At 45.3% G+C, this 22,452-nt stretch overlaps 11 protein-coding genes across 11 annotated transcripts; 5 read left to right on the top strand and 6 right to left on the bottom strand.

Moving 5' to 3' along the window:
- Positions 1 to 1,326: 1,326 nt before the first annotated feature.
- On the top strand, positions 1,327 to 2,925 carry KUCA_T00004722001 (uncharacterized protein; the record flags this gene model as incomplete). The annotated part of the gene is made up of 1 exon (XM_022601488.1): positions 1,327 to 2,925. The coding sequence occupies one exon, from the start codon at positions 1,327 to 1,329 to the stop codon at positions 2,923 to 2,925; it is 1,599 nt and encodes a 532-aa protein (XP_022460728.1).
- A 173-nt stretch (positions 2,926 to 3,098) lies between these two features.
- KUCA_T00004721001 (uncharacterized protein) lies at positions 3,099 to 5,117 on the bottom strand (the record flags this gene model as incomplete). Its single annotated transcript, XM_022601487.1, has 1 exon — positions 3,099 to 5,117. One exon carries the CDS (start codon positions 5,115 to 5,117, stop codon positions 3,099 to 3,101), a length of 2,019 nt encoding a protein of 672 aa, XP_022460727.1.
- A 330-nt stretch (positions 5,118 to 5,447) lies between these two features.
- Positions 5,448 to 6,599, top strand: KUCA_T00004720001 (uncharacterized protein; the record flags this gene model as incomplete). Its single annotated transcript, XM_022601485.1, has 1 exon — positions 5,448 to 6,599. The coding sequence occupies one exon, from the start codon at positions 5,448 to 5,450 to the stop codon at positions 6,597 to 6,599; it is 1,152 nt and encodes a 383-aa protein (XP_022460726.1).
- A 416-nt stretch (positions 6,600 to 7,015) lies between these two features.
- KUCA_T00004719001 (uncharacterized protein) lies at positions 7,016 to 7,705 on the top strand (the record flags this gene model as incomplete). Its single annotated transcript, XM_022601484.1, has 1 exon — positions 7,016 to 7,705. One exon carries the CDS (start codon positions 7,016 to 7,018, stop codon positions 7,703 to 7,705), a length of 690 nt encoding a protein of 229 aa, XP_022460725.1.
- A 137-nt stretch (positions 7,706 to 7,842) lies between these two features.
- On the bottom strand, positions 7,843 to 8,997 carry KUCA_T00004718001 (uncharacterized protein; the record flags this gene model as incomplete). The annotated part of the gene is made up of 1 exon (XM_022601483.1): positions 7,843 to 8,997. The coding sequence occupies one exon, from the start codon at positions 8,995 to 8,997 to the stop codon at positions 7,843 to 7,845; it is 1,155 nt and encodes a 384-aa protein (XP_022460724.1).
- Positions 8,998 to 9,433: 436 nt separating this feature from the next.
- KUCA_T00004717001 (uncharacterized protein) lies at positions 9,434 to 10,714 on the bottom strand (the record flags this gene model as incomplete). Its single annotated transcript, XM_022601482.1, has 1 exon — positions 9,434 to 10,714. One exon carries the CDS (start codon positions 10,712 to 10,714, stop codon positions 9,434 to 9,436), a length of 1,281 nt encoding a protein of 426 aa, XP_022460723.1.
- A 379-nt stretch (positions 10,715 to 11,093) lies between these two features.
- On the bottom strand, positions 11,094 to 11,939 carry KUCA_T00004716001 (uncharacterized protein; the record flags this gene model as incomplete). The annotated part of the gene is made up of 1 exon (XM_022601481.1): positions 11,094 to 11,939. One exon carries the CDS (start codon positions 11,937 to 11,939, stop codon positions 11,094 to 11,096), a length of 846 nt encoding a protein of 281 aa, XP_022460722.1.
- Positions 11,940 to 12,140: 201 nt separating this feature from the next.
- KUCA_T00004715001 (uncharacterized protein) lies at positions 12,141 to 12,842 on the bottom strand (the record flags this gene model as incomplete). The annotated part of the gene is made up of 1 exon (XM_022601480.1): positions 12,141 to 12,842. The coding sequence occupies one exon, from the start codon at positions 12,840 to 12,842 to the stop codon at positions 12,141 to 12,143; it is 702 nt and encodes a 233-aa protein (XP_022460721.1).
- A 379-nt stretch (positions 12,843 to 13,221) lies between these two features.
- On the top strand, positions 13,222 to 14,151 carry KUCA_T00004714001 (uncharacterized protein; the record flags this gene model as incomplete). The annotated part of the gene is made up of 1 exon (XM_022601479.1): positions 13,222 to 14,151. The coding sequence occupies one exon, from the start codon at positions 13,222 to 13,224 to the stop codon at positions 14,149 to 14,151; it is 930 nt and encodes a 309-aa protein (XP_022460720.1).
- A 161-nt stretch (positions 14,152 to 14,312) lies between these two features.
- On the bottom strand, positions 14,313 to 15,722 carry KUCA_T00004713001 (uncharacterized protein; the record flags this gene model as incomplete). Its single annotated transcript, XM_022601478.1, has 2 exons — positions 14,313 to 15,556; positions 15,617 to 15,722. The coding sequence occupies 2 exons, from the start codon at positions 15,720 to 15,722 to the stop codon at positions 14,313 to 14,315; spliced, it is 1,350 nt and encodes a 449-aa protein (XP_022460719.1).
- A 926-nt stretch (positions 15,723 to 16,648) lies between these two features.
- Positions 16,649 to 22,369, top strand: KUCA_T00004712001 (uncharacterized protein; the record flags this gene model as incomplete). The annotated part of the gene is made up of 1 exon (XM_022601477.1): positions 16,649 to 22,369. The coding sequence occupies one exon, from the start codon at positions 16,649 to 16,651 to the stop codon at positions 22,367 to 22,369; it is 5,721 nt and encodes a 1,906-aa protein (XP_022460718.1).
- Between the last annotated feature and the right edge of the window lie 83 nt (positions 22,370 to 22,452).

The raw sequence follows: 22,452 nt of genomic DNA, 5'->3' as shown, positions 1-22,452 counted from the left end.
GAGTCTGTGAAGCTTGTAGCACGGCTAGAGTGGGGGAGCAAATACCCGCAGATATTGGTCAGAATTTGCACTAGTCCTGGCCAACAGATTATCCCAGTTCAAAACAGTCTAAAGGTCAAAACTTTTGAGTGATAAAACTAACAAGAGAATTTCGGTTAACACTTGTAAATAAATAACAGGTAAGCTTTGCAGGTTTAACATGGGTATAAGGTAAAGTACCCACTATTTGTATGCATGCGTGCAAACTCAGATTTTGCTGTATGAGGTAATAAGGCCGACCGGGGATTTCGTGGCTCGCATGAGGGACTGCGTCATAGAAAATGAGAACAGTTTCCAATCTGTGGCTTAAAACAAAAAGCAACAAATGATCGTAACAAAGATTCACAAGCAACGTCTTAGGAAACCCGGCTATTCAAACACGGAAAAAAAAAGAGAGGTCGTACCCGGATTCGAACCGGGGTTGTCCGGATCAAAACCGAAAGTGATAACCACTACACCATACAACCATTTTATCACTGAATATATTTTTGGACTACTCCATGCTGTTATATTGGTTGGAGAACGACCTAAGGGTTTTGACTGGTTTTTTCTGCTTTTAAGGAGGAGTTCTGATAAAATATTGACTGGTAAACAGATAACAAACCTGTCTCTAGTTTAATCATGCTGGGAGAGTATGAAACGTGGGTCCGATAGAAAAAGATGGACCAAATCGTAGAGCCACATTCAGTCCGCAGATCAAAGCGTCTGAGCGACCTTAATGATCTTAGTGCTTTCCCATCAATGGCATTGATCAAAATTCACATAGTAGAATAGCTTCTGAACTCAGTAACCACTTGCAATGTTAGAGCTCGAATAAAAAGTTACGTAAAGGTTTTGCATTTTCAAATCATTGTCACTTTACCAAAAATTACGTCGAATCTCAAAAAATCGCGAATTTTTAACCAAAAAAATCTGTGGCAGATCAACCGTACTAAACATGATTCCCCTCTCTACTTAACAAATATCCAGCCAAATTTTTTATAAATTATATGATCTATAACACCTGCAGGCTAGCAGCTCAAAAAAAAAACAACTATTCCTGAGCAGCGATATCCAAAAACTTTTTATTTAATTTTGATATACGCTTCTTATCTTGAACCGATAAGTCATCCAAATCGGGTATCCAGGACCTGCAAAAAGGGGTGCGCGCATAAAACGTCTGAAACTCTCATGGGCAATTGCGCCCGGCTCAAGACCCAGTAAAGGATATATATACATTAGTTTTCAATTGTTCTGTGCTTTGCAGAATATTTGGCTCTCCCCAATTTTCCAAATTTCACCTCAAAAATGGGTCAAACCGCCTCAATTGAGTCGCAGCCGTATGAATTCAAGTTCAAGGACAGTATACTAAAGGGCATCACCGTAATCGACAGCGAAAGCGGTAAGCCCTCGTCCCATAGATTCACAGGCTTGCCATTTGCCCAATCTACGTCCGGGGATCACAGATTTCTAAAGGCCAGACCGCTTCCTGAAGATTTCGACTATTCTGGGGATTACACCAATTACAAAGCGCAATGTCCCCAGGGTCGCCCAATCGTGGATGGCCACGATATGTATGCCTACCCTGCAGACCCCACAGAGGACGTGACTTATCTCAACATCTGGGTGCCTGCGGACGATTCGCTCAAGCCAGAAGGAGGCTGGCCGGTTTTGGTATTTATTCATGGAGGCTGGCTGCAATTTGGAACGCCAGATGGGCCTGATTGCAGGACCTTGCATGGATCTGAAAACCTTAAGAATAAGTACATACTGGTCTCTGTGGGATACAGGCTGAACATCTTTGGGTTTTTGAGTGGGAAAGAAGTTCTGGAAGAATGTGGCTCGGTAAATCAAGGGTTCTGGGACCAACGGTTGGGATTGGAATGGGTCTACGATAATATCGCAAAGTTCGGGGGAAATTCTGAAAAGATCACCGTTGGAGGACTGAGTGCTGGCTCGTATTCCACGTTTCTGCAGCTGGCATACGAGGTATACCATCCACAGGAAAGACAGATCATTAAACAAGTGTTTTGTATTTCCAATTGTGTTGTTACCAGACAAAAAACGGTGCAGGAGTCGCAATCACAGTTTGACGAGCTTTGCAAGACATTAGGCGTGGATGAGGGTCTTTCAGGAAAGGAGAAACTGGCGAGATTGAGGGAGTTCAGCGCCGAAAAATTAGTTGCTGCAAATTATCAAATGAGCCAGTATTATTTCAGGGGAATTTCCGATAACGATTTTATCTCCCACGATCTTTTTCCTGACATCCATAGCGGTAAGTATGGTGAGCTCCTAGCCAAGAAGGGCACTAGACTCATATTCACCGAGGTTGCGAACGAGGCCGCAATGTATGCCCACATTCATACACCCGAAGACTTGGAAACGCTTACTTTGAGGCTGGAAAATTATTATCCGCCTCCACTGGTCGAAAAAATATTGAAAGCCTACCCCAAAATTTCCGAGGGTTCTTCAGCAGAAGAAAAAAAAGAGCATATCAAGGATGTCTACGGAAGAGCGTCTGCAGATTTCCAGGTGTATGCTTCGATCAGGACCTTTTTGGATAGAATAGTCAAAGGTGGATTTCCAGTCGACAAAGTCCACAGATATCGCACAGAATACCTGAATTCCATATACGAAAATTCTCCTTTCAAGAGACATGGAGTTACCCATTCTTTTGACATGCCTTTATGGTGGTATGCCAAACAGGACGGGCTGAGCCAGGAAGAATGCTTGTTGGTTGAGAAATGGATCGAACCTGTTCAAAAGATTTTGAGCTTTTCAAGTGAAGTTGAAGGGTTGAAGTCTCCTGCCACATATTATCTCTTGGATAAAGATGGAAAGATCAGCTTTGAAAAGGATAAGCTATGGGACTGGGGTCTCGAAGTTGGTAAGGTGGTTGCTGTTTAATGTGTTACCAGAAATATAAAAAAGACTCTCAAAAATTCATTTTCGCTTCATTAAAATTTATATAAAAATTAAAATTGATCATTTAGTCCGGCTCGAATAAATTTCACCGGTCGAATCGTTTCTCATATTCACAAAAAAATAAGTATAATCGTGTGGTTCCTTTTGCATTATCATCACTTTTTCTTACCAAAAAATCTCTTCAAGATTCCACCTCCAGACTCTTCTTTCTTTGGCGTATCATTGTTGCTTTTAGACCTCGACAAACTATTCCTCTTCCTGGTTCCGTTCACTGAACCAGCCGAATCCCTGGTGTGAGCCGAGCTGCCAGATTTGGACTTCATCAACTGGTCAATCTCGTTCTTGCTGTATGTTGGCGGTATCATCGCAGCAGATTGCGAGGTACTGACCACATCTGCAATTGGTGGCAGTAGCGATTTGACCTTCTGAATTTTGTTACTGAAAGAAACCTTGGGCATCGATCCCGTTGCCGAGTAATAGGTCTCCAGATGAGGCGATTGGATCAACGACGAGGTCTTTCTTCTCAATTCGTCTTCCGGCTCGTGCACCAGTTCGTCAGATTTCAAAATGAGTCTTAATGCAAACGGCGATTTCAAGGTGGAGATACTCGAAGAGGTGGTCCGTGTCTTGGAAGAAATTAACTCGGGAGTGTCTTCAGCCGAGTCAATGGACGATATGTCGTATTCCTCGTCCACCTGGAAAACCCCGTCGTCCAGCGAATTGATTGAGTCATTTTCATCGTCATCAGCAGACACAATTTTGAAGCTAGGGATTTTGTCTGAGTGGATGAAACTGGCCTTGAATACGTTATCAGTAACACCAGGTTGACTACTTTTTGGCAGGCTGAGTCGGGTATGGTAGCCATCAACCAAAAGCACTGGCGTGGGACACCTGTCTATCAGAAAGTATGGAAGAGCAACTGTCTTGACCTTTTTCTTGTACCAAAGAAGAGAATCACCTACCTCGGGCTTGTTGTTCTTGATACCACAAATAACCAGCTGGGGATCGTAGAGCTTGAAGCAATCCTTGAACACATCTTTGGAAGATGTGCAATTTATGAGATCAACAGTGATGACAAGTCTCTCCTTCAAGTCCTTGGAATCAATGTATTCCAAAGCATAGTTCATGATATTCTGTGCAGACTTGTGAATTTCATCATAGGTAATGCTATAGTTGTGGGAACGTTCGTAAAAATCGTCCTTCTCGTTACCATCGTTAGGTTCGTTGTAGGCAGCAGATACTTGAGGATGGGCGCCTTCAACCTCCTGAATATTTGCATAAGAGCCAATAACAACACGGTCACCATCTTTCACCAAATTCGAAAGCGTGTAGTCAATTGAGTTCCAAGTGTGCTTCCGACCAGATATCAGAATCAACAGAGTTCGGTTGTAGAAATCCAAAGTCTCCAGTCTGCCCAGCTTCTTGAGATAAGCAGCCTGATCAGAACTCTTGGATAAACTGGGTCTTCTCTGGTGGACCTCTACTTCAGGGTTCGATACCAGAACTGGGAAATCTCTGTGCTTCACTGTTATGCAACACGATCCATGCGATATGGTAGGCCTTGTGGGATAGCCTCTCAGGACAGCATCAAACTTATTCTTCCAATTCGTGTTACTGCCCTTTTTGTTTGACGAGTAGCCTCCAAAGTAACTCGGTTGGTTCTCAAAGTTGAAATCTTCAACGTTCAACGACGTTTTGGAGAACTGGGCGTCCATAGCAAGCAGCTCAGCGTCCGTCATCTCGACTATGGACTTCTTTCTACCAGTGTCGAACTTGGAGCCAAAAGAAGCGACCCCGAACGTGTTAGACAGGAGAACAGATCCATCAGAAAGGGAGCGACCACTCTCAAAGGGTCTCTCTTTTTTCAAAATGGACTTTGCAGGGGCTTCAGGAAGCCTTCTCGGGGTAATCCCGGCTATGCTGGAACGCCTATGACCAATAGGATGCGACGACGTCGAATAGTGCTGTGCAATGTTGTTGATTGACCCACCCCCATACCCGAGATCTGATTCCAGGTCCTTAAATGTATGCTTGGGTTTAGCGGGCTGGGCTTTGGGATGGTAGTCCTCGAAGCCTCTGAATTGCGGGGGGAAGTGTGCCGGATCGGAAGGATCAATATTTGTGGGATACGGGTCTATGAAAGACACTCGCTGGGTGTATTGCGTGCTGGCCATGATAATATGATAACTGCAACGCAGATGAATTCTCCAGAAAAAAAAAGATGCAACGAACGAAGAAAGATGGAAAGTTTGTCCGCTGGACCCTGAATTAAAGTCGAGTGATCCTGTCAAGGCAGCCGTGCATCTCCACATGCAACAGAATCGTGTACGGGAGAATGGTGCAATTCAAGAAGCGCACTACCTCTTTTGTGGATTGATTTGCCCACGCACGACAAACCATCGCCTCGTTTGTGAGCACGTACTTCTCCAGTACAACCACGAGGCCAGTCTTCCTTGACCTTTCCGTCCCCAGTTCTTGCTTGTTTCCTTCAATATTCCCTCCAAATGCTATCAAGATTACGGAGAAGGAACTCTTCAGACAGTGATGTCACGATTTCCGGTCGAGATGCCGGATCTCAGAGGACCAAATCCAGACGTCCCCCCAACACAGCTTTCAGACAACAGAGACTAAAGGCGTGGCAGCCGATACTCGCTCCGCGTACAGTTTTGCCGCTTTTGTGCTTGATTTTCTTGATATGTGGGCCAATAGGTGCCGGATTCATGTACACCACATACGGTGTTGAAGTGGTGGAGGTGAACTACTCCAAGTGTGAATCCATAGCCAGTTCGGATTCCTTCACTGATATCCCTTCGAAATACTACTCCAATCACTTCAAAAAGTCCATTTCCACGAAACCTAGCTGGAAACTAAAGACTGACGACGACACCACAACATGCCAGGTGAGATTCCAGATCCCAAACGACATATCTCCTCCTTTGTTCCTGTATTATAAGCTGACGGATTTCTACCAGAACCACCGCAAATACGTGTCTTCTTATGATTGGAATCAATTGAAGGGAGAAGCTGTTGAATACGATGATCTGGATTCAGACTGCAAGCCTTTGCGATACAGAGATGACAAAGTGGTGTATCCATGTGGACTGGTTGCGAACTCCCTTTTCAACGATACTTTCTCGTCGCTGCAAAGCGTTGATGGTGACGACACCTACGAGATGAGCCAGAAGGGAATTGCGTGGAATTCGGACATACACAAGTACAAAAAGACACACTATAACGCCAGTTCGATCGTACCCCCAGAGAATTGGGCCAAGAAGTACCCGGACGGATACACCGATGACAACATCCCCGACCTGTCCCAGGACGAATTGTTTATGAATTGGATGAGGACTGCTGCGTTGCCAAATTTTATGAAGTTGGCTGGCAAAAACACCTCTTCAACGCTGCAATCAGGAACCTACCAGGTGGACATAGAGCTGAACTACCCGGTGACCATCTTTGGTGGCACCAAGTCGTTCGTGATATCCACGAGCAGTGTTCTGGGTGGAAGACATATAAGTTTGGCGGTGTGTTATTTGATTGTGGCTGGCATTTCGCTGTTCTTTCTGATAGCCTTCTTCCTCAAACAGGTGTTGAGCAAGCGGAAGATCGACACGCATCGGTATTTGTTGACTGAGGAGAGGCGTGAGGCGTTATAGAGCCAACAACTAAAGGCGACTCAAATGGCAAAATCTGCTATGGTACTGCCATTTTTTTCCAATATCGATTAGGAAACCCGGACCGAGGCTCTTGCAATGCACCGTGCGTGCACTCTGTGTGCCTCGTGCACCCGGCTTTCGAGTATACAAAAAAGATACAAAAACGATCAAGGGAGGAACATCAACGGTTAAATCTGTTTATCTCATAACTAAACTATCTGTATGTACAGAGACCTATCACATATACTACAGTCCCATTTTTCAATCCACCGAATCCCGAGAAGGTAGTGCACAAACCCAACAGTTACCCTCACCAACTGCCACTCCATTTGTAACCTTGTTGTACTCCAGATTTGTGAAACGACAGCACTGGACACTCAACCGATTTCCAACCATTTTACCGGTTTTCACTTTCAATGTCGTCACGCATAAAAAGACTCTCTAAGGAACTGGAGGACGTTAAAAAGGACCCACTTGCCGGTGTTAGTCTGGATGTGATCTCGGAGGATGATTTGTCACACCTCACGGGGTCGTTCCTTGGACCTCCCGGCACTCCGTACGAGGGCGGTCTCTTCAAAGTGGATATCCAGGTCCCAAACGAGTATCCGTTCAAGCCACCATTGGTGAAGTTTGACACAAAAATCTATCATCCCAACATTTCTTCGCAGACCGGTGCCATCTGCCTGGACATCCTCAAGGGCGCATGGACGCCTATCTTGACTTTGAAGAGCACTCTAATTTCGCTACAGTCTTTGCTCCAATCACCCGAACCAAGCGACCCACAAGATGCCCAGGTCGCTGCGGTTTACCTGAAGGACCTGGATGAATTCAACGAAACCGCCGCCAGCTGGACCAAGAAGTTCGCGCCCAATCCAGATTACAAGCCCGACTCCTCGGCCACCCCTTCCTGGAAATCCAGCAACAAGGCGACTCCCGAGGTGGATGAGGCAGCGAAGTACGGAATCGACGACTCAACAATGAAGCTGTTTGAGGACATGGGATTTCCGAGATCGAAGATCATTGCTGGGTTGAGGAAGCTGAACTTGAAGTATGTAAGCCAAAGGGACTTTGATACGCAGCAGCGTGTTATTGAAGAGCTGATATGAAATCAAGGGGACTTTGTGCAGTTTATTTACTATCGGTCTACACTCAGTTCTCATAGTATATAAAGGGATTTTCACACAACTTCGTACGCTATGTCTCTAGTGCTATCTCATAACATTCGGACTCATTTTGTATGCTATCATTTGCCAACTTTTTTAAATCCATCATTATCATTAACCGTCTGGTTGCGCTTCTTCTTCGGCTTCTGCTGCTTGGGAGACTCTTTTGGAGTCACCTTATCCCTCTTTGCCCTTGGCTCCAGCCTGATGGTATATGTGCCAACTTGGATCTCCCCGGTTTTGATGGCCTGCTTCTGCGACTCTATGCTCACGAAATCAACGAGAGCAACAAGTCTATCGATGCGGCACGAATCGACTTTACCGAATTTGGAAGTCAAGGCTTTGAGCAGATCTGCCTGAGAGATGTCCTTGACACCTCTCACGTAGATTGGGTATACAGGCTCCCCTTTGCCGTTCAAGAAGGCTTTTTTGTGCTTCTTCGACTCTTCTGATGCTGGTCTGAGAGCTGCTTTGGTCTCCACAGCAGCAGGAGCAGATGCAGAGGCAGCTGGAGCACTCTTGGCGGCCAAACGTTTGGGCGACTCAACCACAACCGGGGCTCCAAAGTTGGTTATACCAGCAGATGCTTTGCTTGCCCAGCTCACTGGCTCCTCTTTTTTCTCTTCTTTTGGTTCTTCTCTTGGCTGCTCTTTTGGAGGCTCCAGAGTGGTGGACTCCTCCAACCCGGTCTCCGGAGTAGACTCCTTCGATTGCAAGGGTGAAAAAACCGCAGACTCCTCCTTTTCTTCCACTTCGTTGGAGACCTTACTATCTTCTGTGCTGTCGCCAACTTCCTCCACGTCAACTTCGTCATCAACATCAGGGATGAACCTCAACACATCGTTGAAGATGTCATAGACACCAGGCTTCGAGGAAACCAACACAAACGTCTGGACAAACTTATAAGCAGGCGATGTTTCATCGTCCAGAGCCAGTTCGCCGTAACAAATCACCAGGATACTGTCTTGAAAAGAGGGCTGGACATCAACCGTGGAAATCATCACCTTGCATCCAGCAAGCGGCGTCTTTGCAAGATACTCCTGGATGCCCTTGTTACCACTCACTGATACCGCTGCCTTGAATGAGTCGGTAGGGTCGGAATGTGTGAGAACGGCATTCAATTGGTAAATGCTAGACAACTTTGGATCCTTGGCATTCATCCGAGTGTAGTAATGGTTAACAAATGCATATGCGATCGCATTTGGGTCTGCGCCCGACTTTTCTGGGACTGACATGTTGACAGGGATATCAAAACTAAAATCTGTAGCACTATGAAATTGCTATAAGGAAGCGTGCAGTTTTTAGTCTGGAGATCAAGCTAAGTGTGGCTTGTCTTGTCTGCTTCAGAGGTCACTTGAACAGGGCGAATTATAAGCGTGTTTTGAGACGCGTCTCCAGAATTCTCTCTCCTGTTGAGTCACACAGTTTCGTTGAAGTCACCAAGTCACTTTCCAGCGTTATCGCTTAAAAAAATCGAGCCCGGGTTAAAACAAGAAGAGGTGTCGAAACCGCTGAGGCTTCCACCTTCAGTTGAATCTTCGAGAATTCGTCCAATTTCCGGTCTGTGTTTTACCTAAGCGGACTGAAACTTACGCGCATTTCACCAGATGTCAAATACTCAATTACCCTCTAATATTGGCATCTAAATGGCCTATTATAAAAAATAAGCACCTATAATTGCCTGCCGTATTGCATCATCCCCATTCTGGGAGACAAAATCCCACCCTGGTGCAAATGGTGCTTCTCCGAGCTGGGATGTTGCATAGGCGAAGACAGACCCAGATCACCAGGTCCAGATACCTCGTCTTTAGCAGTACTGAGCCCCCAGATCTGGTTCTTGCAAGCCTCTAGCGACGACTCCCCGACGAGCCTCGTGATTTCCCAGAAACACAGATGAGACAGAATCGACTGGCCTCCAGTCTGCAATGACGTCAACCCTGCACTTCTCACGACTCCGAGCTCTTCGGCAAGTCCTTCCAAAGAGCTCTTGCTCATGGACAAGTTCTTTAGCAGCTTGGAGACTTGCTTTATGTCGTAAAGATTGGGGAAATAAGCGTTCAACCACCAGGAGAATTCCTCTTCGTCAACCGGCATCGAGTTGTTCGTGAGCAACGATATCAGGAACCCAAAGTCATAACCAGCGTGATAGCTTATCCATGTAACATTGTCCAGTAAACATAATCCACTGTCGGTTAACACCTGAGCAAACTCAAATGGGTCAATTCCGTGATCTCTGGCATTATTGAAGTTCACTCCAGCCAATAGAAGGGCATCAATGGAGTCCTTTGAGAACATCTCATTCTCCAGATCGAATTTGAAGTTGAACTGCCAGGTACACGGATCTGGCCTTTTGCCGTTTTTATCACTCAGAGTTATTCCGATTTGCACCAAATTCAAAATATCCGCATTCGATCTCATGGTCTGGTAATGGTAATCTTTTGTGGATCTAAACAATCCAACTGGCCTCGCTACTATACCTGCAAATTCCGTGGAGACAGACACATATGTGAACTTTTCAGCTAATTTCCTGATCAACATCATCTCGTTTTCCATATTTTGAGCCCAGACTTCTCTTACAGATGTTGGTTGCTGATGCTGCTGTTGCTGTTGCTGTTGCTGTTGGGCCTGTTGGGCCTGAAGAGCAGCCACTGCTTCCTGTTGCTGCAGTTGTTGGAGGAGTAACTGTTGCTGTTGTTGTTGTTGTTGGAATGTTCTATTCTGACTCTGTGGAGACATCAACATCCCAAGTGCTGCCTGAGACTGTTGTTGTTGCTGCTGTTGCTGTTGCTTGAGAGCTTGCTGCTGAGATAACTGTAATCCGTTCACCACGCCGTGGGCTTGAGCTTGTTGAAGCAGTTCTGTTGGCGTATTACTATTGCCCCCCTGAACATATTGCGGGGCAAACCTCATGTTCAGCTGGCCCTGAACACTCTGATGAGTCTGGTTATTCATGACAGATGACAAACTTCGCGTAGATATTTGCGGAATTTTGATGTGAATAGTGTAATGTTGTAGTTCCATCCCATTGGACTTCCAGCGTCGATGTTCTGCGAAATTACTGGCACGTAAAATTTTGGCAGATATAGATAAGATAATACCATCGTGGTCAAGTTAGTGTTTATGACTCTGAGTATATCTTGGGCTTCATAGCTTGTACATTAATGAAATAAAATAGCCGAGATTGGCAGTTCTAGGTTATAAGATTACTCTACGCTTTAGAGCTAGTGGTTTGGTTTTGGCATAGCTTGACGTTATACAACCTTGAGCTGGACAAAACACCATGGAATCCTCTTCGTTCTTGTTCTCTTGTTCTCGTTCTTTTTGTTCTTTTTTATGTTTTGCCATCTTCAAGAACATGCGATGCCAACATCCCCAATGTGTTCAACAAATTCTGCGAATCATTCGTCTCCGTACCCTGCTGACCCAGTTGCGATCGCAACTGCTGCAACTCTTTCTTCTGTTGTAAGTTCTGAAGTTTTAGACTCCGGAGTTTCCTGTCTTTCAAAGTACGATATCTTTTCATCAGTTCGATGTTCTTGGAGTGAAGGGCCTCGTTGCTCATTTGGAGCATGCTTAAATTCTTCTGGAATGTCTCCAGACTCTTGGTCATTATCGTCCTTTCCATATCGCTGTGCTCCTGGTTTGTTTTGGTGTGAAAATTCGAAAGATTCCGAGATAAACTCAACTTCAACACCATAGCGCGTGTTTTTTCAATCAGCCCCTCTATTGCCTTGCGATCCTCATTCTCCTTCAGATCAGACCTCTCTTCAATGGTATGCAGAAGATCGTTCAGATACTCGAAAAAATGACAAATATCCTCATCCATGGTTATAATATCTTCAGAGGACACTCCCTGCAACTTTCCCTCCTCATAGACGCGTCTGAAACCATCCACCTCCTTGTGCAGCCCAGGAGGTGTTGTTGTTGTAGAGGATTCGGTAGGAGACTGCAAAGAACCCTGCGAAGATATAACGGATTGACTATCGTCTATATGGCGCTCGCCCACAGATATATCGTCCATTTCGGTAAACCTTCTGAAAAGTTGAGCAATCTCGAGCTTCAGCGCTTGATCTGGTGGTTTGTGGATGTTTGGTCTGTAGCACCTTCTCTCTTCCACCTCGCGTCGCGTCATTTTTGGAGTGCGCACGCAAAAGGTTGGGAAACTCTGGGGAAACATGAAAAGTTCATGACCTTTTCCGAGAAAATTGCTAGAGATAGTGGTTTATGTAGCAAACAAAAGCGGCTGATTTGGAATTGCCCCCGCGAAGGTAAGGAGACAAACACAACAAGGGACAATTTCGGGAAACAGCCACTTTGGCCAACACGCTGAATAGCTGGTCTCGAGTTCGCAGGGTTCAGAGCTATGCTTTTTTTCCGCTCAATCAAATCCCTGACTGTTCAAGTTCTGCTGGGATAAGGGCAGCTTGTGATCAGCAGGATTGGCTGCTGATTCATACAACGTTATGACTGGATCCCTGGTCAGCTCCGCAAACTCACCCCTCAGCTCTACGGAGTAAATGATCACAGGCTCATCCTCATCGTGGGAATGAGTATCCTCAAAGAACAACGTGAGACTCGTAGTGCCATTGAACTGGTTTCTTGGAAGATAATGCTCCACAAACTGGTCTTCAGTCTCGTCCACAAGCTCATCATCTCTGGAAATGGCCGACAAGTCCTCCAAATGACCCACAAGAGGGTGACTCAAAGTTGAGGTGGGATGAACTGATCCAATAGTGTCAAAATCCAGAGCATCATTGTTCTTAAACAGTTTGATCGTAGAAGGACAATGGTCCGGCTGACCGTTGGTTCTCAAGATGATAGAGTAAAGCTTCACAATTCCATCAAAAGGAACTTTCAGAATCAGCTGGTTGTCCGCGTCGCTTCTGATTGCCGGTCTTAGTGAATTCTTTGTTTCTCTGGTTTTGAATAGAGCCTGTAGATCACTAGGTGGGTTTGCCATGTTTAGACCCGCAAGTTTGGAAAGACTAACCCTGTCGTTGATAGATTGTGAGCTATTTGTTGGAATAGGAGGTGGTCCATGGGAATGACCATGGCTATGAGAATGACCACAAGATGGCATTTTAAACCTTTAACAACTGTAACAAAAACTTGGGTAAGAGAACAAGAGAGGGCTAAAGAAAGAGCACCCATTTCTGCATTCTCAGTGATCTCATCTCCAACTCTTCACATGCCAAATACAGGCGCAACCACGTTGAGATTTCTCCACAACAGAGGCAAAATCTAATTGGTCCATTTGAAGACAGATATATATATATATTACCTCGGGGGTTTTAGACTTCCTTTGCCCCGCTATTCTTGATAAGCCGGTAGGCAACAATCTAAGAGTTTGAGTTGAGCAGGGTAACCCCTTGTGCTATCCACACCCTGGACCCCAGTTTCAATCCTTGTCTTCCGTTCTTTCCAGGTATCCATCAAAGTTAAAACACACATTCGTTCCAATGGCCTCAGGAGAAGATTATTCGAGGGTACTCAACGATGTTGCTAGAATGTACCAGTTGGATCTTTCCAACCCTTCGTTGTCGATGTTCAAGTCATCCACAAACAGCCCCGAGGAGTACCATCATTCCATCTTCAGTGGCTACACAGAGTCTGGTCTGTCCATAGTTGACGGGGGAATATCTTCATCTTCGGCAAATCTATCGAACGTTATTGTAGGACAAGGAATCAAGAACAATCACGGGATTCAACTAGCCTCCATTTCAAAGATCCCAAACTACTCTCTGGGAACAAAGGAGGATGTCAACAACAGCACCCATCACATCAGTCAGAAAGGCAAAACGATATTACATGGCCTGGGTGTATCCAATGACGCAAGTTCTAGTGGAGTCACAAGTTTAGCCTCGAATGCCAGTTTGAACCAGCAATTGCTGAAGTTGTCGGTGGTAGAGAGCAAGGACCAAATCCCCCAGACCCGTGCCGCAAATGGGTTGCCTTTTTATTCCAAGGATTTTGTCACGTCTACAGTGAAAATGCTGAATAAGACCTCTTATGTGGATGATGTTGAATACCTGCACGGATGCGTGGTTTTAAACCAGTTCCTGAACAGTAAGAGGATGCTCAGAGATTACCAGTGGAAGCTGTACTACAATGATCGAATGGGTGGTAAAGGAATCGTGTCCAAGCTGAAGGAGACGCCAAACCTGAAGATCGTGGAGCAGGGAGGTGAAGCAGTGATACGCGAAAATGTCCCTATCGAGAGTCCGGACTTACACATGATGATCAATCGTATTCCCGTGGAGAGGAGGAGTGATGCCATGCTTTCGTCTCCGGGAATCATCAAGAGCAAAATCGTGACCAAAAGGAGGAAACCAACGCCGAACTCGCTGGGTCACTCGAATATCAGAATTCGAAAGCCGAAGTACTTATGAGGAGAGAAAACTACCTAAATACCACGAAGGGGGAATTAGACCAGAGTACATAGGCCACGATAATTATGAGACTTAGATAATGCCCTATATCACTTACTACAGCAAGTTCACGAGAACAAACAGTGCGTCCCTAAAGTGCTGCATAAAACGTTTCAATGGCATCACAAGATTTTTGAATGCTTGATATCGTTCCTCAGCCTGTACACAGCCATGAAGAGCACAATCAACACAATGAAGATTGGGATCAGCACAAACTTCATGAACGACGACAACGAGTCAATTTTGTCATGGAACTTATCCTGCTTCCCGTGACCTTCCAAGTCTTGCAGAATTCCAAGAATGGAGTTGAGCTTGGACAATTCCACTCCGTTGGCCTCCTTCTGGAAATTCATGAATGAGTTGAATTGGAGTAATCTTGTATCAAAGCTGCCCATTCTTCCCAGGTAATCGGAAGATGCACCCTCAAGAGCATTTACCTTGGCTTCCACCTTCAAAACGGACTGGACCAAAAGAGTCAGAGTTTGCGACAAATCGTTGTGTTTCTCTTGCAGAACCTTGATGACCTTGGTTATCTCCGTGAGCTGTTTGTTCGTGTTCATGTTCACCAAGTTCGACTGACTGGCAGCTCCCGACCCTGTTCCCAGGCTGTCCAATTTCGCCAGCAGCTCATTGACCAACGTATCATAAGGTGAGTCCTTGGAATCATGTGTTTCTTTAGACTCAAGTGATTCCTGGGATTTCTCGCGAAGCCTCTGCTGTTGCTCTCTGAACAATTGCACGTTGGAAACGGGTTTCGCTTGTGGGAGCAACTGTTGCGAGTCTTCAGCCCAGACCTCGTCATAAGTCTTGAGCTTCAAGACTTCAAATTGCTCGTATTTCAAAACGTCCTTGGGAGACGATCCTACCACCCCGAGATGAATTTTGCCAAGATCAAGCTTGATCTGGTCTGATTCGAAGCAGATCTTGTTATCGATAGTGAGTTTCAAAGTCTTCAAATCGTATGAAAGTTTCACAATCATGGGAACCTGACTGCCCTGGTATGCAAACAAACACGACGAGAAGAACTTGTTGGAGTCATGGACGGAAGATCCGTCTGATAGATAACTCTTAATGGCAGAGCCAGTCTCACCGTTCGAGTCAATTTGAATCTTAATACCTGTAAATGTAGCTAGATCATCACTGATAGACTCAACCAGAAATATATCGAGTTCAGCACCTGTTTTTCCGTAGTTGCCTACCGATCTCAGAGTAAACTCGGTGGTAAACTTACCGAGCTGTTGTGGATGCGCAGTCCAAAGGGCGCCGTCAATCTTCAGTCCTGCCTCATCCGACGAAGAAATGACCGGTTTAGGGGTAAGAACAATCCTATTAGTGTCCAATATGGCATCACCAGTAAGCTGGAATCCTAAATCGAGGTCAGTAAGGAGTCCCACAAGTCTCAAAAGTTACAGCACCTTATACACACCTTTCAGATCAATAGTGTCGGGAAAGGACAGCGGTCCCACTATATTCTTAGCATCGTGAATTGCCAGAGTCAATGGCAACAATAACAACAACAGCAACACTTTCATTATGCCAAAGAAAACAGCGAAGTATACAGCATCAAACGAAATACGTCATTCATATTCTTATTGGAATGTGTGGAAATGGCTACAGACCATAAGGTCGTGTCTACCCACTGTCACACCACCCCGTGCCACTACTGATTCTCTTCGACACAAATCGCCATCTTCAGACTTCCCTTGAATCCACCGAGACTCATTCTTCACAAGAATACTTGATCTCAATTAAATTGACGGTTAATAGCGAGGCAGTTTGCGTAATCGTTGAGATCAATTGCCTCTGATTCTAGTTGAATATTTCAACCATTTCTGCACAGACGTTCAACGCTGCACCGGCCATTGACGAGGCCTTTCGCTGCTCACCACGTTCATTAGAAATCATCCTCTCTCAGGTCGGCATTTTTTTCAAGGATCTAACGGACGAAAACCTTCAACAGACCATCACCAGATTAGGTGATAAAATATTCAAAAAACCTGTTTTCGGCTACGCTCTCCAAAGGTGTGTGACTGTGGATATTGCGCCGAAGATCAGACAAGGAACAGATACAAAGGCCACAAGGGATCTTTTAAGACATTTGATACTTAACCATTCCGTTTTTGTCCGGTACGGTTTATCATACTACTACCCTGGTGTTTCCTTTGCGGATTTCTTCGAGAGAATAGACATCCCTATACCAGATAGACTGGAGATAGTGCTATTCCGTGGAACATCGCTTGCATCTTCCACGCCAAATTTCAACGAGGAGCTCTACAAGCTCTACCTCGACTTCAAAGACTGGATCAAGAACGAATCCACAGACGAAGACGAACCAAGAGTGCTACTGGTGGTCACTACTCTGGTAAAGTCGCCTGTTGATCACGTTATCTCCAAACCCGCTTGCTTATTACTCTGCAAGACTCGATTTAAGGAAAACGAGGTCATTTTCCAAACTTATATGACCCAACTGAAAATATCTGGCTTGATGGAAGTTCTAAAGCTCAAGAATAAAACGGCAATGGCCGATTTTCTCACTACACAGACTGGCGCAGACCTTGATACTGCCATGTCGACGGTGCTAGCCGAAATATTGGTTGCTGGCTCACAGGATGTGTCAAGCAGTACTTCAGTGCCATCGCTGCCTCAAGCTACAGCTTCTGGTGCTCTTTTGAGATCAGAATTCGCAAAGAGGGATATCTCACCCAATTGGCCTACTGTTTTAAACCAAATCGCTACTTTGCTGTCCGATGCCGATTTGAAGGGGTTGACTCTTTCATCGTTGAGCGAGTTTCTGTCAGCCATTCCGGAAGAAATTGTCGATCCATTCTTACAGTCTGTTCTGGAGATGAAAACTGGATTGATTTCCAAGATCGGCATTTTGCTGAGCGAACTTGACCCCATGCAAGGGGCTGTTGATCTGCTGAAATTCAAGCTGCAGCCGCTTTTTGCTGATGATGTGAATGCAAACTCTACAATTCTTTACTTCAAGAATGTTTCTTTGATCTTTGCTAAATCATTTCTCACCTCGAAAGATGAACACTTACGCTCAATGATATCGCAGGTGCCAGAATATTCAATATTAGCAGCTATTCTTTTGGTGACAAAAGAAGGCACAACGACTGCAGACCTGGCAATTTTGGATGAACTCCTTGTGCATTTGGTGGCATCCAACTCCCCCTATCTCCCTGTGATTTTACACAGACTTGAGACTGCTCCTGCTCAACTGCAAAGCCATTTGACATCGATTATCGCTCAGTTCTACCTTTCCCATAAAGTGGAAGACCTTCTCAGTGTGATTGCACAGATCGTTGCGCCTCATGAAAAATTGGCAGCTTTGTTTCTGTCCTACTTTACTGACTTTGCAGATGCGCTTCCAGTGGAGGTTGAACTGTCCCATTTTGGCTGGACCCACTTAAAAGATACTGTTGATTCTCAGTTAGCGACAGACCCAGAGTCTGTGACGGGAAGTGTTCTAGAGTTCTTGGATAAACAGGCTACTCTTGAGTACGAGCGTGCTCAACAGGCAAACGAGTTGACCGAAAAACGTAGGTCTTTGGACTTGAAAACTGCGTACTACCTGCTGGAGTTACTCACAAACAACCAGCTTGCTCCTGGACTGATTGAACGTTTCAAGCATGTGCAGACATTGTGTTTGCAGGCTTATCCTCGACTAATCAACTTTGGCCATGGCCACGATGAGGCAATCCTCATGAATAGTGCTACAAACTCTTTCTCAGTCCAAGTTGAGCAGGAGATGAAGCTATACTACCAAAAGATGTATAACGGAGGTATCGAGATAAAGGAGGTGATTTCCATGTTGCAAAGGCTCAAGGTTTCTGATAACCCCCATGACCAGGATGTCTTTGCTTGCATGATCCACTCTTTGCTGGACGAATATAGGTTCTTTCCCGAATATCCTATTGATGCTTTAGCATCGACTTCGGTGTTGTTCGGTTCGACCATCTATTTTGGTCTCATCGAGGGGACAGCCCTGTCAATTGCTCTGAGATTCATCATGGACTCTTGTCGTCAACCAGCAGAGTCGAACATGTTCAAATTTGCTGTTCAGTCTCTCTATGCGTTCAGACAAAGACTTTACGAGTACCCCAAATACTGCTCTTTGCTGTTTGAGATACCTGCATTGGCTTCCCAGCCTCAAATTTACGATATCATCAGAGATGTGGCCAACGGAAGGATCACATCTGCGCAAAAACCAAGTACATCTGGAGAACAGAAGTCAGAAACAACAGAGTACCATGAAGCAGAAGTCCCGGTCAAGTCTCTCTACCTCTCACTGGTGGTTGACGAATCCATTGTTGGCGATGTTGAACAGGATCCAACGCCTCCTCGTGACACATCGGACCGTGTTCTTTTCATTGTGAACAACATGACTTCTAAGAATCTTTCGTCTCGAGTTGATGAACTGAAGTCGTTGTTACTGAAAGAGTACTACGAATGGTTTTCAGTTTATCTTGTTCGTCAAAGGGCCAAGACTGAGCCGAACAACCACAAGCTGTATGCTGGCTTGGTTGACGGTATAAATTCGGCTCTGTTCGACTCTCACGTGATTCAGATCACACTCCAGCAGATTGCGGCTTTGTTGAATAGCTCTCATTCCAGCGACTCCGAACTGGGTTCCTCGGAAAAGACTCATTTGAAGAACTTGGGTGCTTGGTTGGGACTGGTTACTTTGGCTCGTAACAAGCCCATCAGACAGAAGAATCTGTCCTTGAAGCTGCTTTTGATTGAAGCATACGATCTAGGAAAGTTGGATGTCATCATTCCTTTCGTGTGCAAGATTATCGATCAAACTAAGCATTCTCGAGTCTTCAGATACCCTAATCCATGGACTTTGGGAATTTTGCAGGTGTTGAAAGAGTTGTATGTTGTTGCTGACCTGAAACTAATGCTCAAGTTTGAGGTGGAAGTGTTATGTAACTCGCTTCAAGTTTCACCAGACAAGATTGAGCCTTCAACACTTGTGAGAAGTCACACCCCTGATGATTTCCGCAAGACTGCTGCCATACAAAGCTTGGTTGACAAAATGGCCAGAGCCAACATCGAGGATGACCAAGAACTCCATCAACAGATCCCAGGTGCTGCGCCTATCTTCAACGAAGCTTCGCCTTCCAACGAACAAGCCAGAATCAATAGTCCTTTCGAGAACCTGCGTGGATCTACCTCGTTGGTCACCCATCCTCAGTGGAAAAGGATTTTCCAAGCTGCCCTCACCAAGTCTGTCAGGGAGATTCTTCCTCTGGTTGTCGAGCGCACCAACTCAATTGCTTTGGTGACTACACAATCCTTAATATTGAAGGACTTTGCCATGGAAGGGGATGAAAACAAGCTTAGAAAGGCTTACGTCAATATGGTGAGTTATTTGTCCGAATCTCTGACGCAGGCGTCTTCTCATGATCCTCTTAGAGAGAGTGTTCACCTTAATTTTGTGCAATTGGCGAAAAACCTTGTCAATGATGCATCTGCTTTTGGTGAACTTCCAACAGCCATCAACGACAACTTGGAGTTGGCTAGCTCCATAATTCAAAGAGCTGCCGTTGAAAAGGCGATCCAAGACTTGGATGATATGATGCTTCCTGCAATTGCTGCTCGTCGTCAACATAGGGAAGCCAGAACGGAGCAACCATATTTCGACCAGCAGTCTATATCAAGGTATTCATTGCAACTGCCTGAGCCATTGGGACTGAAACTTGGTGGTGTATCATCAGATCAGTTTTTGATCTACGATAAGTTTGGAAGAAACACTGCCATTGCTACAGGTGCAGGTTCTGTACCTGTCTCCTCAAATGTGCAGCTTCAACAGTCCCCTCAAGTCGGGCTTGCATCTTTGAAGAGAGCGGGTTTCGAAGGTATTCAAAATCTTCCCGCAGTTCAGCAGCAACAGCCCCAACCTTTGGATCAACAACTTGATGCTCAGCAGTCAACAATCGACCAGAGTTTTGCCTATTTGCAGCAACTTATTGAAGGGTTACTGAAGACAATCAATGACAACAGAGAGATGCATCTTCGTGAAGTGGGTCCCGATCATCCTCTTCGTGCTTTTGTGTCAGACATTCTACAGGTTTGCGGAAGATTGAGTTCTCGTGATAACGTTTTACTTCAAGTGGCCCAGTTCACCGTGAATGCATTATTCACGTCATGCGAGACCCAATTAGCTTGTGAAACTCTGGTATTCTTACTGGATAAGCTATGCGACCTCTCTCCATCAACAGCCAAGGATGTCACTTGGTGGCTGGTTCATGCTGAAGATGAAAGAAAGTTCAACACCAAGGTTATGAGTTCGCTAATCATCGTTGGTCTAGTTCCAATTAACGAGCTCGATATTTCTTTGTCAAGCTCCATTTTGGGAAGGAATCAAAATGCCATCAACTTTGGATGTGAGTTGGTCACGGACTTGGTCTTGGGTGAATCACCTATTGCTTTGCGTTCTGACTTTGCATTTGTGATTGACGCTATTGGAAGAGTCGTTAAGCAGGGCGAGGCCAATGCCATGGCTGTTGAACTGTTGTCCAAGCTCAATGAGATTGGGTTTTCGTCATCATCGTCTTTGGTGAAACTCATCGGTGTCGAGAACCCAACTTTGAAGGATCGTATGGGATACGTTTTTGCCGAATGGGTGAAACTCGTTGAACATGGAGGTGACTCTAACGAAACCGGAAAGCTCCAAGTTGCGTTTGTTGCTCAACTGTTGAAATCAGATATCCTCATCAAATCTGAAAACTTGGTCATGTTTATCACCACCTGTGTTGAAATGGCTGTTGTTTCCTTCAACAGGGAGTTGGACAACTACAGAAAGATTGTCATTGATACCTATACATCTACTGATGCGTTAGCAAAACTTGTGGTTAAGATCATTGTTTTGCAAGAGGATCTCGATGACTCGAGGGCAAAATCTTTGAACGGGATACTGACCATCATGCTTTTGGCTTTTGCTCATGATCATGAGACTCATAAGTCCTCGTTCAACGAAAGACCTTACTTTAGACTTCTGTCTAGTTTGTTGTCGGAATGGTCGGTTGTGAGAAAAGAGGAGCCCAGTGCTGCGTCGTTTGATAGCCAATTCTATTCCATATTTGCTGACATTCTCTTGACATTGCAGCCATCCGCTTTCCCTGGATTCACTTTCGCCTGGATGTCTCTTATATCGCATCGCTTGTTCTTGCCCGAAATCCTGAGTCTGCCACAGAAGGAGGCCAAGGCCAAGTTTGTTTCACTATTGGTTGCACTCTTCGAGTTTCAGTCCACTTATGTGAAGGGTCAGAACATTCCCGAAGCAATCACTGTTGTTTACAAGGGGACTCTACGCATTGTTCTGGTGATTGCACACGATTTTCCAGAACTGCTTGCTGGACACTCCTACCAGCTTGTTTCGTCGCTCTCCCCCTCATATGTCCAGCTTAGAAACCTCATTTTGTCAGCGTTCCCTCGTGGTCTGACCGTTCCTGATCCATTCCAACCCGATCTCAAGATGGACAGATTCCAAGAGGTGACAGTTCCTCCCCTTTACGAGGGCAACCCAGGCGAGGATCTTGGGCCACTGAGGAAGTCTGTGGACAGCTGCTTGCGTGCGTCTTCTCTTTCATTGATCAAGACCATTGTGGCTGGTTTGAAACTGGTTGATCCGAAGGAGGAAGCCGGTATCGGCTACTCAACTGTTTCATACAACGTCAAACACATTAACGCTTTGGTGCTGTACTTGGGTATTTCGGCAGTCGAGGAAAGAAGATCAACGATCTTCAACCAAAGGGCTCCCCAGGTCACTCTTCTGGCTGGACTGATACAGGAAGGAAATGTCGAGCTTCAATTTCAAATCCTTGAGGCCATGGCCAATCAACTAAGATATCCGAACTCCCACACCCATTGGTTCAGCTGTGCAATCTTGCACTTCTTTGGTTCACAGACTCTTTGGGGCAACCAGATTGGTAATATCCAGCAGCTTATAACCAGGGTGTTGTTGGAGAGAACCATTTGCAACAAGCCTCATCCATGGGGATTGGTAGTCACATTCACAGAGCTCTTGAAAAACAACGAGTATTCGTTCTTCGAGTTGCCGTTCTGGAAGTCCACAGTTGAGCTGGAGAGACTCTTCGGCTCATTGATGAAGTATGTCAAGGCCCCTGCAGCCCATATCGCGGAAGGTGCCCCCCAAGTCTATTTCTAGACAAAGAAAAAACCTCTAGGCTTGTGTATATAAAATCGTTTGTGCTATAATTTATTTTAAGTTTTTATTCATTCAGCAGTCTT

This window comes from Kuraishia capsulata, genomic scaffold (assembly GCF_000576695.1).
Source record: "Kuraishia capsulata CBS 1993 genomic scaffold, Kuraishia_capsulata_scaffold_5, whole genome shotgun sequence".
Classification (NCBI taxonomy): domain Eukaryota; kingdom Fungi; phylum Ascomycota; class Pichiomycetes; order Pichiales; family Pichiaceae; genus Kuraishia; species Kuraishia capsulata.
This window is presented reverse-complemented; position numbering and strand designations above follow the sequence as displayed.